The 14832-nt window shown below is 41.8% G+C and overlaps 1 protein-coding gene across 2 annotated transcripts; it reads left to right on the top strand.

Annotated features, from left to right (window-relative positions):
* The first annotated feature begins 345 nt into the window (after nt 1-345).
* Nucleotides 346-6700, top strand: CBLL1 (Cbl proto-oncogene like 1). Of its 2 annotated transcripts, none has more exons than XM_014868990.2 (6): nt 346-398; nt 2929-3096; nt 3441-3541; nt 3790-3873; nt 4667-4740; nt 5255-6700. In XM_014868990.2, exons 1-6 carry the CDS (start codon nt 386-388, stop codon nt 6291-6293), a joined length of 1479 nt encoding a protein of 492 aa, XP_014724476.1. In that variant the 5' UTR covers nt 346-385; the 3' UTR covers nt 6294-6700. The 2 variants fall into 2 exon arrangements, with proteins under 2 accessions (XP_014724476.1, XP_014724477.1); XM_014868991.2 differs by having other exon boundaries at nt 347-398; nt 3444-3541.
* Nucleotides 6701-14832: the final 8132 nt, after the last annotated feature.

The following is a 14832-nucleotide window of genomic DNA, read 5'->3' as shown; positions in this document are numbered from 1 at the left end:
CGGCCGGACGGGCCCTCCACGGCTCCCAAACGGAGAGACCCACCCCGCTCATGTTTTCACTCCATCTTTCCCCCCGAAACAGGGCGGGACGCCTCCCAGGCCCAACTAGTCGCGGCTCTGCAGCCCGAGGCCGCCGCATTCCCGTCCTGCCGCGATGTGAGGTGGCCCCGCTTCCCCCGTTCCGCTCCCGCCGCAGTGTGAGGCGGCCTCGCTTCCTCCGTTCCTCTCCCGCCGCAGTGAGAGCCATCCCGGCTCCGCCGCGCCCGGGCCAGGCCGGAGCGCTCGGCGGGGGCTCAGCGAGCGCGGCGCCGCCGCCTGCGGCCCGCCCGCGCCACCGCCGCTTCCGGCCGCGCCCTTCCGCTCCCACAGCGCCCCGCGCCGCATCATGGACCACAATGGTGAGCAAGGGGAGGACGGGGGCTCGTCCGTGCCCGGCTCGCCGGGCCCGCGCCCGCCGCTGGACCGGGAGCGGCCAAGCGGGGCCAGCGGGCGCAGGACGGCGCAGAGGAGGCGGCGGCGGGCCCGGTCCGGCCCCCGGGGCTGCCGGTGGGGCTCGGGTGCGCCGCGGGGCCTGCTCCGTGCCCGGGCAGGCGCGGCGGCCCCGGTGCCTCCTTTGGCTCGGCGGTGCCCGGCGCTGCCCCCGCCCCGACGGCACTGGGCCGGGCTGAGGGGCCGCTGCCGGCGGGACGCCCCGTCCCGGGCGGAGCGGAACGGCGGCCGCTGACTGCACCGGCCGGGCCGGGGTGCCCGGGCCCGGCAGCACCGGATGCAGCCTGTGGCGTCCCGGAGGTGGGGGAGAGACGCTCGTTTGCCCGCGGCGTTTCCCGGCATCGGTGCCCATAATGTGTTTCCTGATTCCCTGGTTGTGGCCCGAGAGGAAACTTCCCTGTGTGCTTAAATTTGGTTTCCTGGTTTAAATGTCGTTCGCCGGTGAGCGCGCTGGCGTAGCTGTGATCCTTTGCTAGTTAATGCGCTGGCGTAGTGCAGTGAATAAATGAATGGACGTGGGCTTTTTGCGGGGGTGATTTTGGAGGTTTTTTTTACTTTCCCTTACAAAAGATTGCGTTATGATTCTTATCTGTATAAAGTATTTGAGCTGTAGTTGTGAATTTTAATAAAGCTTGAAATGCAAAAATAAAACTTAAGCTGATGAAGGTGACATTTCAGTAGGTTGCATCACCTCTAATTAGAACTTCTTTAAGTAGTCTTAAAAGTTTGGTATGCTTGTCGTATTTTTTTCTGGACATAATCCTGGAAGTTATGCTCATGCAGACTTGAATTTATTGTCCTTCCGTAAAGCATGAGCGACTTATAAACTTGCTAGTTTGGGTTAGTTGAGCAGATAAGTCTTGTAAATATTCCTGGCTTGAAAGGCTACAAGGAGGAAAAGTGACATAACTTATTGGCAGTTCAGTGGACTAACTAATACACAGATTTTTGATTTTAAAAATTTTAGTTATCCCTGTTTGCAAATGACTGAGTTGCTGCAGAGACTGTTTGTGGTTTATGGTACTGTGGTTTTGTGTATTCTGGTAGAAAACAGAATTTCCCAACACGTGGAAAACAAGTAGCTTTACCTCTGATGTCTTGGCCCAGCACTCCCTGGGGAAGCGTGATGACATAGTTGAGTCTTTGCAGGTACATCTGGGCAGCTGAAAGAAAAAACAAGCTGAAAGTAAAAACAAGCCTTATTGCTTTTGCCTATTTGCATGTTGCCTTTTAGAGTGAAACTATCAACCATAATGCTAAGAGGAGTTTGATCTATCTGAGGAAATGGAGGGCTTTCGATATGGAGGTACAGGACTGTCAGGGCACAGTCTCAGTTTGAAACTGACACGTTTCCTGGCTTTGGTGGTAGCTGCTGAAAAACTGAGAGCGATTCCATTTGTTCTTGTTTTTCTCTCTACTTGTTGCATTGTGTGTGGTGGTTATAGGCTTTGAGAGACAGTAGTCAGTGAGGCATTGTGCAGAATTACGCTATGGGCCCTAATTTCAGTGTCCCTGCTCCTGCACTGCAGTCCTTTGGGGCCTAAGCAGTCATTCCAGGGCTAGAGTGCCTTAACTGCTTGGGGGTCTCCCAGACTGAGTGTGCTCTGCTTTGAAACACCTGTGGCATTTTCAGTTAAAATCTCAGCGAGCTGGGAAGATTTGTGAAGGACACGACTTCATTTTTGTATCAATGAGGTGCTGTGTGGTGGTTTCACATAAACTCGCTGGAGGCTGAGGGAGTTACGCCTCCTTATTGGTGTTGCTTGTTGCATTAGCTGGTCTTTGGTATCTCTGGGAGCCTGTACCTGTTGATGCCTGTGTCAGGCTATTTCTTGCTTTGTTCACCCTGGCATTTAGATTTAAATCTGGTTAAGGAGAATTTTGTATGTAGGTGGGAACAATAATTAGTTTAGGAAAACTAGCTACATATTCCTAAGTATCAATATTTTTGTGATACTTTATAATAAACTTCTAAGCAATATGTCAAATGTTGAATTAATATATAAACTAGTTTCCTTTCTACATTAATAGACAATATACATACATGGTAAAAATTATCTTTTCACATAAGAAATTCTGTGTAGTCAAGGTTATACAAGAATTGACTCTCCAGTGCTCTCCACACTATGAGAAGAGCTATAAGGTTAATGTTTCTTTTGTGGAAAAATGCATGACTAGCTAGGTTATTTAAATAGCTTTCTTTTTAAACTAGATTTCCTAAAACCATTGCGATTCCCAGTACAGTTTTGTGACATGACTTCTGGAATAAATTGTATGTGAAGATACCTATTTTCTAGTGATTAAATTTTGGTATGTTGTATGAGTCTTAAGCAAACTTTAAAAATTATTTTTCTTAAAACTTTTCTGTAAATATTAAACCTCTTTAGAGACTATTAGATAAATGAAAAATTAGATAAGTTTTTTTATTTTCTTTTCTAGACAATGATTTGCAAGGAACAAATAGTTCAGGATCATTGGGTGGTCTTGATGTCCGTAGAAGAATCCCCATAAAGCTTATTTCAAAACAGACCAACAAAACCAAACCTGCACCTCGAACTCCAAGAAATATGAACAGGATGCCTTCGAAGACCCAAGCTGGTGATGAAGGTAAATTCATATAAATTCCCTGTAGTAGGGAAGTGTATTATTCTACAGCATTGTTCGAGACTTTACTCAGAGACTTAAGAGTCTGGGGTTCTGTCCAAATGCTAAACGAGTTTCAAGTCTCCAACTACTGCTGCACTGTCGGGCTTCAGTAGTGCCCGTTTCCAAAACAGGCTGTCTTACTATTTTGGCTCTACCTTTCTTAGAATGGGCTCAGCAGATTGGAAGTGCTGTGGCATTATTTGATGATTTCAGTATAAGTGACCCATGCTCTTAATAGCAGCTGGTGTCAGTTACGAAAGTGTTGTGGTTGGCTTGTGTCTTTCTTCTCTTTCTCCTTTCTACAGAAGAATTTGATTATAACAAAGAGGAGCGATACGAATGTAAAGGAGGTGAAATGTTTGGCAACCAAAGGAGATTTCCTGGGCCCATTTTTTGGGATTATAAGGTAAAGTCATGAATCTTTGCCTGTGTTTCATACCAAGCTGTAGGTAGTCGTGGTAGACACTTTGTTAATTAAAGCTTTTTCAGTTATTTTTGTCTGACTAAAAATACATCCTCTGCTTTCTCCTGTTTGTGGTGTTCTTGCTTCCGTTTCACCTAATTCAGAAACAATGGGTATGTTGATGATAATTGAAATAAGAAGCTTTAGTGATGTTGGTTGATGTTTTCTCACCCTCTTCTCTGTCCTTCCAGATAAACTTGCTGGGGGAAAAGGATGATACACCAGTCCATTTCTGTGATAAGTGTGGGTTGCCCATCAAAATGTATGGACGCATGGTGAGTGAAATTACCAGTGGAAGATGCAGCCATTGTTTCCCTTTAGATAAAATTAGGTTTTACTATGTCTGTATGAGGCTTCTAGAGATTACTGATTTCAACAGGCATCTCAAAACACCACAATAGTACCAGGATGGAGCTGGAGGTCTTCACTGCTCAAGTGTTTTTGTGCTATCTATCTGGCTGATTTTGCTTTACCTCCTTATTCAATAAAGTAAGCCTGAAAATGTTAAACAAAAGCCAGAACACCATCACGAAGGAAAAAAACCTTCACATTCCAGGGTTTTGACTTTACACCACTTAGGTTTGAAAATAAGCTTTTTATCTCAATTGAAGACTTGCAGTGAAGTTACAAAACACTGTTCACTTGTACGTACCTTTAAAAATCTCTGAGATTAATTTAGATTTCTAAGTGTGATGTAACAGGCTTCAGCATCTGACTTAATAACAGTTAATGCTTTTAAAACTTTCCTTCCTTGCCAGCAAGACAAGTGCAATCAGATTGCATATGTAGCTTCCGTGGAAGTTCAGTGTTGGTAATAGTGCAAAGACTCAACCTTCTGCCAGTGTTTTTTACCAACACTTAAGCCCAAAAAACCCCAAACTCAGCATAAACAGTTCTAGAAGTTTTCTGTGCAAAGATGCTGTAAATTGTTAACCACTGCTATGCTTGTTCATAGGTATCTTAGTTACTTTAATTATTATAAACTCTGCACTGGAGGGAGTAACTGTATTCTGCAGAATAACATAGATATTTATAGACAATGTCTTAAGAGCAATTTTTTATTTCTAGATACCTTGCAAGCATGTTTTCTGCTATGACTGTGCTATACTACATGAGAAAAAGGGAGACAAAATGTGTCCAGGGTAAGTTTTCTCATGATTTGTTATTAAAGGAAATGTAAGAAAGTAACTTAAATATCTTATTTCAGATACTCTCTTAAGACGGCTTTTATTTATGTACATTTAGCAGAGGCACTAGAGTACTCTGAACTTTCTAGTTCCTATTCCATATTCTGGGATTGGAAGAGATCAGTGTTTGCTTTGTTGGTTTTGGGTAGGTAACCTGTTATTGCTCTAATTTAAAAACGAATTAGTAGCAGTTTGATTTACTTAGTGAAAATTACCTCTGTTGTGCCTTAATGCACAGAAGAAATTTGTGTGAGAGATGCTATTTAAAAAGTTCTACTTCATGAAATTTTTATGTTCTTTCATAGTTACATTTTGAGATTTAAAAACTAGGTAAACTTCAAAATCATTGAGAAGTTTCTTTCATTGCTACAGCGGGGTGAAATTGTCAGTTCTAATTTGGCTAATTATGTTCACAATGCATGTCGAGCTCTCTGTGATGACAATAAATCAATATTCTCTTTTTATTTAGCTGTAATGAGCCTGTGCAGCGAATTGAGCAGTGTGTACGAGGGTCTCTGTTCATGTGTAGCATTGTTCAAGGATGCAAGAGAACTTACCTGTCACAAAGGGACTTACAAGCTCACATCAACCACCGTCACATGAGGGCTGGGAAGCCTGTTACTCGTCCTCCCATTGAACCCGTTCATCCTCCTATTGCCCCGCCGCCGGCCGAAATTCCCGAGCGTTTCATAATGCCCCCTGAGAAACATCACATGAGCCACATTCCGCCAAAGCAGCACATCATGATGCCACCGCCTCCTCTGCAGCACGTGCCACATGAGCACTATAACCAGCCCCACGAAGACATCCGTGCTCCTCCTGCAGAGATGTCCATGGCCCCGCCGCCGCCCCGCCCGGTCACTCAGGACACCTTCCGCATCTCAACGAGGAAGCACAGCAACTTAATAACTGTCCCCATTCAGGATGATTCCAACTCAGGTGCTCGAGAACCGCCTCCACCAGCACCCGCTCCTGCTCACCATCATCCTGAGTACCAGGGGCAGCCGGTGGTGTCACACCCTCATCACATTATGCCTCCCCAGCAGCACTATGCGCCGCCCCCGCCGCCGCCGCCGCCCATCAGCCACCCGCTGCAGCACCCTCCGCAGGCGGCAGGCACCCCTCACATGGTGTACAGCCAGGCTCCTCCGCCTCCAATGACCTCTGCCCCGCCGCCCATCACCCCGCCACCCGGACACATCATTGCCCAGATGCCACCCTACATGAACCATCCTCCGCCGGGACCTCCTCCTCAGCACGGAGGCCCACCTGTAAATGTAAATGCACCCCCTCCCCATCACTATAATCCCAACTCTTTGCCACAGTTCAGTGAAGATCAAGGAACTCTTAGCCCCCCTTTCACACAGCCTGGGGGAATGAGTCCAGGGATATGGCCGGCTCCAAGGGGGCCGCCTCCACCTCCAAGGATGCAAGGGCCTCCTGCCCAGGCCCCCCTTCCTGGACCACATCACCCTGATCAAGCCAGATACAGACCCTATTACCAATGATACAAGCAACTATATGAATAGTGAATGCCATGAAGAGGATAGAACTAAATACAGAAGCCTTTTAATTAATTGTTTTGGGGTTATTTTGTTGTGTTTTTTTAAAGAATACTGTCATTTTGACTGTAAGACGTTTTGAGGTTTGAATCTTAAATGATTTTTAAGCCTTGGCCGTAGGACTCTTAACTTCAAATACTCTGTAGTGCTAAAATAAGTGGCTTAGTAGACCACAGTTGCATTTTAACAGAACTTCTGTCGCTAGTGTGGCTAAATTGTCCTAAGATGATCACTTGTAATATTATTTCCTGGAGAAGATGAACACGTGTTGTACCATTCTGAATATTGTTTTTGTTAAATCCAGTGTTTTTGTTAACCTGTGTACAATAATTAAATTGAAATATGGTTGTAAATGTGGTGAGTTTTTATATGAAGTTAACATACACATAGTTCTGGGACACCATTTTGACACATAAATGCCTTCTAAACAGCAGTGTAGTGAAATATAAAAAGAACCTTAATATTTCTCCTACTGCCATTTATCATTACTCATAAGGATTTCAGGCTGCAATGAATTCTTGGCAGTAGAAATCAGACATGCAGAATTCTGCATTTACCACATTCCAGCTTTTCTTGTTTTTTCTTTATGCATCAAAATGAATCTATCAAAGATACCGCTTTGGGCATGACATGAAACTATGTAATGTGGTTTGGGGGTTTTTTGTTTGTTTGTTTGGGCTTTTGGAGTTTGTTTTAAATCTAGTTTTGATTCAGAAGGTTCTGTTGACATGTAAGCTACTCAATGGAGTTGAATTCAAACTACTGCGTTTACCTATGGCTGTGTTTGTGTGGAAGTGGCTGTGAACTGGCTTGCCATGTCCATGAAAAAAGCAGCTTCTTTTAGGTGGGGAAGTCATGTTTGCCTCTCTCACTTTATATAATGTGTACAGTAGGAAAACTTCCCATTTGGATAATATGAGAGAAGTGGTCTGAAATCCCATGTGTAGAAATAAAAAGGTACACATCATTTATCTGTTTTGATTTTGTGATACAGGTTTAATTGAACAGAGAGTCATTAGGTGTTTTGCTTTTCTCAAAAACTAGCAATATAAGCAGGCTTTTAGGTCTGTTTTTGTTCAAAATTTATGTTTTATAAGAATACTTTTAAAGAGAAATATAATATAAAATGAGACGGTTCATTTTTAGTGCAGCTGGTAGCAGAAGCAGACACTAACAAAACAGTACTGTCTGTTGGTTGGAGTGCTTATCTTTGCATTTCTGATCAGTATTTGCACTGAACCATTGTTTTTCCAAATGCCGCATTTCTGGCAGTGGTGCTTTTAGATGAAGTCCTTTGAGATTTTTCTAAAGTTTCTAGTATCCTACTGTTCTCAAATAATCTGAGCCATCTTAAAGCCTCAGTGTTACTTTTTATTTTGTAAACATTATTTTCTGGAATCATAAGTGCTAAATTTATGAAAGAGCTGTGACAGTGGAACATTCCAAATTTTGTACTTATATGTCTAAACTTTCTATTTTTAATTGGTAGAGCAAGGGCTCTTTAGATTTATTCTGTTCTTGACTGCCATTGATTTCCTTGTGACCACGGCCAAATCTTCTAGACTCCATTCAAGTAAATACTAATTTAGAGATGGGATGCAAATAAATTCGGGGGTATGCAAATGGCTAGTAAGTGTCAACTGCTTGAAAATCTGCTTAGCTGTAACATACTTCTTTCTAAGAGAGAGTTATTTGGTTTGGTTGCTCTGAAAACTAAGTAATTTTAAATAAAATACAGTGGTGAAGAAAAAGAGGCTGATTGTGATAGTGTGCTGTGAAATGGGCTGGTTGAAAATTTACTGTTTCTATACATGTGAAAGCAAAAATGGCTCTGCCAGCATTCTCTTCTTTCAGTAACTAACAACCACATGAGGAGCTTTTGAGGACCCCTTCTGTCACGGTGAAGTTGGCTGGGAGGAGGAACATTTATGTTACAGCACATGATTTCATCTGGGAGGAACTCTGCATGTCTGATTGTTGTGCTTTGACTCTGCCAAGCCAAGCTCAGGCCCGACACGGCTGCGTTCCAGCACCTGAGGGCTCCAGGGAGAGCCGGGCATCCACCACACCAGGGCTCTGGGTTGGGGAAAATCGGACATTCTGGAATGAGCTGCTCCCTGTCAGTCACAGGTGATGAGGAAATGAGGCAACTCTCCCATCGTGCTGGGTTTTTAAAGTAAGTCAGGTTGCACACTTCTGTTACACAGTCTCCCATCTCTTGACCCAGATGAAGAGTTCAAAATATTTCTGGGTCCAAAGCTATTCTTGAAGTTACTGTTAAAGTGCTTTCCTGAAAATGCTGAGGCAGATGAACTGATTAAGGGAAGACAGCAGTTTTTGCTCTATCAAGAAGCACAAAAGATGAATGTATCTCTATCATTGTCACTGTAGACAGTGTGTGAGAATTTTTTTCTCTGTATTTGAAACAAAGGTGACATGTCATACAAGCAATGATGTATTATCCAAAAAAATCAGTGGTATCCCTTGAGCTGCTTGGTGACCATGGACCAAAAGTCTGTGACAGAGAACTTAATTGAAAAGTCATCCTATGTAGGCAGGTCTTGAACTTGAGTCAAATTTCTATGTCGTCTTGTAAGAGGAGGACTTAAATATATTTTTTGAATTACTAAATCTGGATTAGATTATATATATAAATCTATTCCCTAAGTAACTAAGGGCACTGCTGGTGTAATATTTGCCAAGTTTAAAAGTGCTTCCTCTGGTTGAAACCCTGTGTTAACTGTGTTTTTCATTTGTTTATGGGTTTGATGTATGTTTTAGGGTGTTTTTTTCCTTGATTTGTTGGTTGGGTTGTTTTTTTTTTTTTTAATACCTGGTCATTTTACTTAAAAAATTTAAGAATTCCTTTGTTGTATTTAACTGTGTAATTGACAGTGTTAGAAATGGTAAGATGTAATTTCTTTGGATTTCTTCTAACTGTAAAGACAAACATTTGAATTTAATTAATTATGTTTATTTTGAATAAATACCCTTGTCTGTGGCAGTGATCTTCTGAAGCATTGCCAAGCAGATCTCAGTTTTAAAGAGAATTCTGACGTTTAAACTTGTCATCCATTGCAGGTTCCTCTAACAATGTCACATAAGAAATGAAGAAGTTTGATGATGGTTTGTATTCACCATGGAAAGGACACCAGCAGATGGCCTGAAAACATCTGTGATTTAGATGCTTATCTCCTTACACTTGATCCTTGATTCCATCTCTAACTTTGCTTAAGGAGTTACCTGTAGCCATGCATACTTTATAACCAGGGGACCAATTGTGTGAGCTATACTTTCTGTTTGTGGTGGGGTTTTCTTAATACTGTTAACATAATGACTGGTTACTTACATGTGATAAGTCATAGTTTTCATACCTTTTAAAAAGAAAAATTAAAGCTGTGAATTATTTTTTTTTTAAATCTGATCCAAGAGAATTATAAAACCTTACTGGATGAATTTTCCACTTCTATTCACTTCCTACTCTCAATAACTGTAAGAAACTGCTTGTTAAAAACTGAAGTGGAAGTAACTCCACTATTACCTAACTCCACTTTTGATTTTGCACACATAGCAAGGAGAAAAACTGTCTTCCCTTTAGTTGAAGTCAGGTGTTCACAAAAACACATTTGTGGATATGCTTTCCCTGTGGATTGAGTCTGAACACACCTCTCCTTAAACTGTTTTCCATAAAACTTGTGTCTGATTTTGAGTTGTTTCTCTCTGTGTGCATTGCTGGGCTGCTGACAAAAGCAGGCACAGGTTCACAGCAGAAGGTCCTGTCAAGCCTGGGAAACTGGAGGAGCACACTGGATTGGAGCTGCAATGGAATATTGAATGTATAGGAAATAAGTGTGAACTTTTCATGTTTGACACCAAGTCCAGTGAAGCAGAGAAATGTGTTTGGATTCATTTTCATCCTTTCATTTCTAAAGTAAATATTGGTACTATACAAGTTGTATTTCCCTTCATATTTATGGTGTTAAAAAAAAAGTCTTAACAATTCATAATTTATCTTGATACAGTAATTGTCCCTTCACAATTGTGAGTTTTTGTGCTGTGTTCAGATGTATTATATCTCACATTAGTGATTCACACTGACCAGTTTCCAAACTGAACTGGCTGCATTTGTTTGGGCAATGTGAGTGAAAAAATTGGTGTTTAAATCCCCTTTTAGTCTTGACTTAGCCATGACACACCAACTTTATAAAATTTCTCTACTCTAAATGGGATCTCTATTTTCTTGAGTATGAGGCCTTAGTTTTTTTGTGATTTTTCTTCTTTTTTAAATTCATTTTCAGTGTAGACTCAGTTCATGAGTGCAAGAGATTAAAATATTTAAAAATGCAGCAAACATCCTGAAATGTGTGGGTGGAAAAGCAGTAGGAAGCTGGTAAATTTGCTCAGTCATTATGGAACTTCAGTGAGTAATTTTGATAATACAGTTCAAGGATTCTTGAGTGCCAGTAGAACTCATTGTAATACACTTCTGGTAATGGGAAGAGTGATAATGTCTGCAGGCAGGCAGGAATGTTTCCATTTTTATGTAGTAATGTTTCACAAAAGAACTTGAGCACAACTGCTTAAGAAAAAAAACAAATGAGTAACTAAATAGAAATAAATATGTGTCAGTCATCAAGAATTTTCTTCTGTTTTATTTGTGAATACCAATGCTTGAACATACCTCCAAGATAATTTATGATGAATTATTTCCTCCGCTAAATAAAATCACACAAGTGCTGATGATTGTTCCTCAACTCAGTCTTTGCCATTTCTGGGTCAGGTAAACTTTGATCTTCTTAGGAAGCAGAAGGGAGAAATGCATACATACAAATTCTCCACAGTCAGCACGGGGATGAGGAATAGAGAACTGAGTAGCATTTCAGTAAAGGAGTGCTTAGGGATACTTCTTCCTTAATAGGAACTCAGTTTGAAATTGAAAAAATACAGGTTTGTGTGGTTACTGCGCTAAAAAGAGAGAGAAAGGACAGCAACACACACGGACCTCTTTAGGGAAAAAAAAGTCAACTTTATTGTACAGACAGCCCGTATTTAAAGTGTGTTACGTGCAGCTGGGACAGGACAGTAGCTCATTGGACAATTGGGAAAAACATCCTTGGGACAGTACCTCAGGATGTATCCCACTGGAAAGACACCAGGTGTTAATCTTTATTATGAATTCCACTCTGTTTTTCACCATATTATCACCCTGGGAGATTTCCTCCCTAATTGAAGCTGTAGTCAGCTTGTCAGCCTGGGAATGGACCTGAGAGTCAGGAGAAATTCAGGCCTGAAAAAGAATTTCCAAGCTGAATTCCCTAGCTCTCTAAATGTGTGTGTCCACAGGTTTGCATGTTATAATCCTCTCTCCATTGGGCCTAAGACCTTGAATAAACATTTTAAATTTTGTGTTTCTGTATTTCACGCTGCACCACAAAGTGAAAATCAGGCTTGAGAGTAGGCTTGAGCATTACTGGCTCTGTGGCTTCTCCATTTTCCATCCCTCTTGCTGGCTGTAAAATTATTATTTAGTTACAAAGCATTGGCACTGTGCTGAAGAGAGATAGGCTCAGGATGTGATGAGGAATTAACATAATACCTGTCAGCTCTCCAAAAAGCAGGTATGGAATTTGCCTTTTTGCTTAATTCCTGAGTAAAATACTAAAACACAGTATATGGTAGTGCACTAACTGAGTAGCAACAGACCCAGTGCAGGATGTTTAGAAACCTAAATAGCCAGATTTCTGAACGTCCCTCTCTCAAAAATAAAGCAGTAAATCTGTATCACCACAGCATCCCACAACAAGATGTTAAAATCTGCATGAGGGTAAACTGCCCAGAAAAATGCCCAGAAAAAACTGGAATAACAGAGAGTTGCAGAAATAACCAGTACCTGGAGGGAATATCTCATAAAGCATCAGAAGTACAATGGCTGCTGGTGTCAACATTGACAATTAAGGAGTAGGGTGATCATGGTTTGTAGCTGGTAGGGATGTGTGACATGGGAGTGCAAAGATCTCTGGCCAAGGCTGTCTGTATACCATGTCCATTTAAGAAATGGTGAATAGTTTTGGAAGGGGGATTTATCCTCTGTGGCACTGTGCTGTGTCAGAAGAGTCATTAGTATAGAAATGAAATGTTCTGAGATGTGCAATTTAGAAAAGAATATTTTTTTATTAACCTGAAGCCTGTCAAAAAATCCCATATGGTTTTGAAGTGCAGTATGTGGTATTCCACCAGCTACTGCACTTCATATATTGATTTTGACAGGGATGTTTGCCTGGGTCTGCATAGGTGCATATGAGCACAGGACGGAAAAAAAAAGCTTGAGTCTGACAGTTCAGATTACACTGGTATGATGTGGTATCATGATTTTCATGAACATGTTTAAGTCTTATCTTAAAAGCAGTTTAGATTTTTGCTCCTTTTGTTCTAGCTGGAAAGGATCTCACCATTGCAAAAAACGAGGAACCATCTTCTAATATCTTGTTCATGTTTGAGTTTAGCCAGTTCATGTTTTTCCCCTTACAGGACAATATTATTTTTTTATCTTGCATAACTTCTCTCTCCTAGGTTAAATCCCAGTATCTATTTCTATTTTTCCAGTCCTTAGATATAGGCTCTCCATTTTATAAAGTTCCTCATAACAATTTTCTTCATTAACATTGGATTTCATCTTTCTTGAACTGGAGAGCTCAGTCCTGAAGTTCAGAGTATTTCAAGTGAAATTTCCCTTGTGAATTGCACAGTATCACAGATCACAGAACGTGCTGAGTTGGAAGAGATCAACAAGGATCAGGAAGCCCAACTCCCAGCCCTGCACAGCACCATTCCCAAGAGTCACACCCTGTGCTTGAGAGCATTGTCCAAACATTTCCTGAACTCTGTCAGGCTGGTGCTGTGACCACTGCCCTGGGGACCCTGTTCCAGTGCCCAACCACCCTCTGGGGGAAAAGCCTTTTTCTAATATCCAACATAAACCTTCCCCAGCACAACTTCAGGCTGTGCCCTCAGGTCCTGTCACTGTCACCACAGAGCAGAGATCAGTGCCTGCCCCTCCTCTTGCCCTCATGAGGAAGTTGTAACTGCAATCTCCTCCAGACTGAACAGACCAAGTCACCTCAACCACTCAAATGGCTTCTTCTCCATCTTCATTGCCCTCCTTTGGACACTTTCTAATAGTTTCTTATATTGTGGTGACCAAATAACTTTCTTGTTCTGGAAAGATCTATTGTATTATACTCTATGTTTTTTGGAAGACAGCATTAGAAGGGCAATTTGGCAGTGTGCTAATTGTACCTGTGATCAGGTACTGCTGTGCTGATTACTTGGCACATGACACATACTTGGCAGTGAATCTGCTGTGGCACGCTCAGAAGAGCAGTGGGTTGGTACAGCTGCTCACCATCATGTGGTGTCTGCAGGAAGCAGCATCTCTGTGACGCCACCAAGGGCCACATCTCCCACACCAGGTCAAGCACATGATCACCCACTGCAGAACCACAGCTTGTTATTCATCTGCAATGCATGAGTGTTTCCTGAAAGCTGAATTTGTCTACTTCTCTCTTCAAGCTCACCTAATTCTTTCTCTATTCAAAATCTCCTCAATTTTAATACTGTCTTCCAGCTTGGTTCATTAGTAGAGTTCATCAGATAATTCCAGATTGAAAAAAAAAATTAAAAAGATGAAAATACTTAACATTTTGATTTTAGCATCTGCATAGTCTGAAGGTAAAAATTGTAATCTGGTTTGCACAGAACACTTTCTCCTTCCCTTCAGCTCTTCTTCAAGTCCAAAAGCACATTTATGGCCACCCCAGCTTGACTGAAAGTCAAAACAAGGCTTTGAAATCTAAAAAGTCTTGTGATTTCCGAGTTCTGTGTCTTTCAAACTCCAGGAATGGTTCCATTTTAATCTAGGCTGAAGATTTTTATACCTCTAGCACTTGTTATGTGAAATTAAAAGTTCTGTCACTTTGGGCATTGGGTGTTCTTCTCTGAAAGATGTGATGTAGCTCATCTTCAAGCCTTAGATTTCTAACAGGAGTTAATTGACAGCAGTTTTGCAGCCTGGGGTGTGCAGAAGAGTATCAGAGTAGACTCTTTAAGCTGAAGCCCTCTGCCCATCTGTCCACAGATGCAGGCAACTCAGCCTGCTCACCTGGCAGCTTCACATCCACACACCCCCTTGGTTCCTCCAGCCAAGTTCTGGGGCCAGTGTCTGTCCACAGGCTGGGTCTCACTGACCATGAGCTACCGTGGTGCACGGACAAATGCATCCATACAGTCACTGAAACCATGGTGGTTCACTGTATATGTATATGTATATGTATATGTATATGTATATGTATATGTATATGTATATGTATATACAATGGTTCACTATAAATGTATCATCCCTTCTGCACTTTACACAAGCCCAATTCAAATCAGTGAATCATGTTTTGATCCGAAAATGCTGTGTCTTTCCTGAACAATCTTCATAATT

This window comes from Sturnus vulgaris, chromosome 5 (genome assembly GCF_052056855.1).
Source record: "Sturnus vulgaris isolate bStuVul1 chromosome 5, bStuVul1.hap1, whole genome shotgun sequence".
NCBI classification, from domain to species: Eukaryota; Metazoa; Chordata; class Aves; order Passeriformes; family Sturnidae; genus Sturnus; species Sturnus vulgaris.
Note: the sequence above shows the minus strand (reverse complement) of the source record. Positions and strands in the feature narration are given on the sequence as shown.

Bases quoted from the DNA above. Each gene is read 5' to 3' on its own strand.
- CBLL1 (XM_014868990.2), top strand. The intron at 3,097-3,440 runs GTAAATTCATAT...TCCTTTCTACAG, and splicing joins GACCCAAGCTGGTGATGAAG to AAGAATTTGATTATAACAAA. The intron at 4,741-5,254 runs GTAAGTTTTCTC...CTTTTTATTTAG, and splicing joins GGAGACAAAATGTGTCCAGG to CTGTAATGAGCCTGTGCAGC.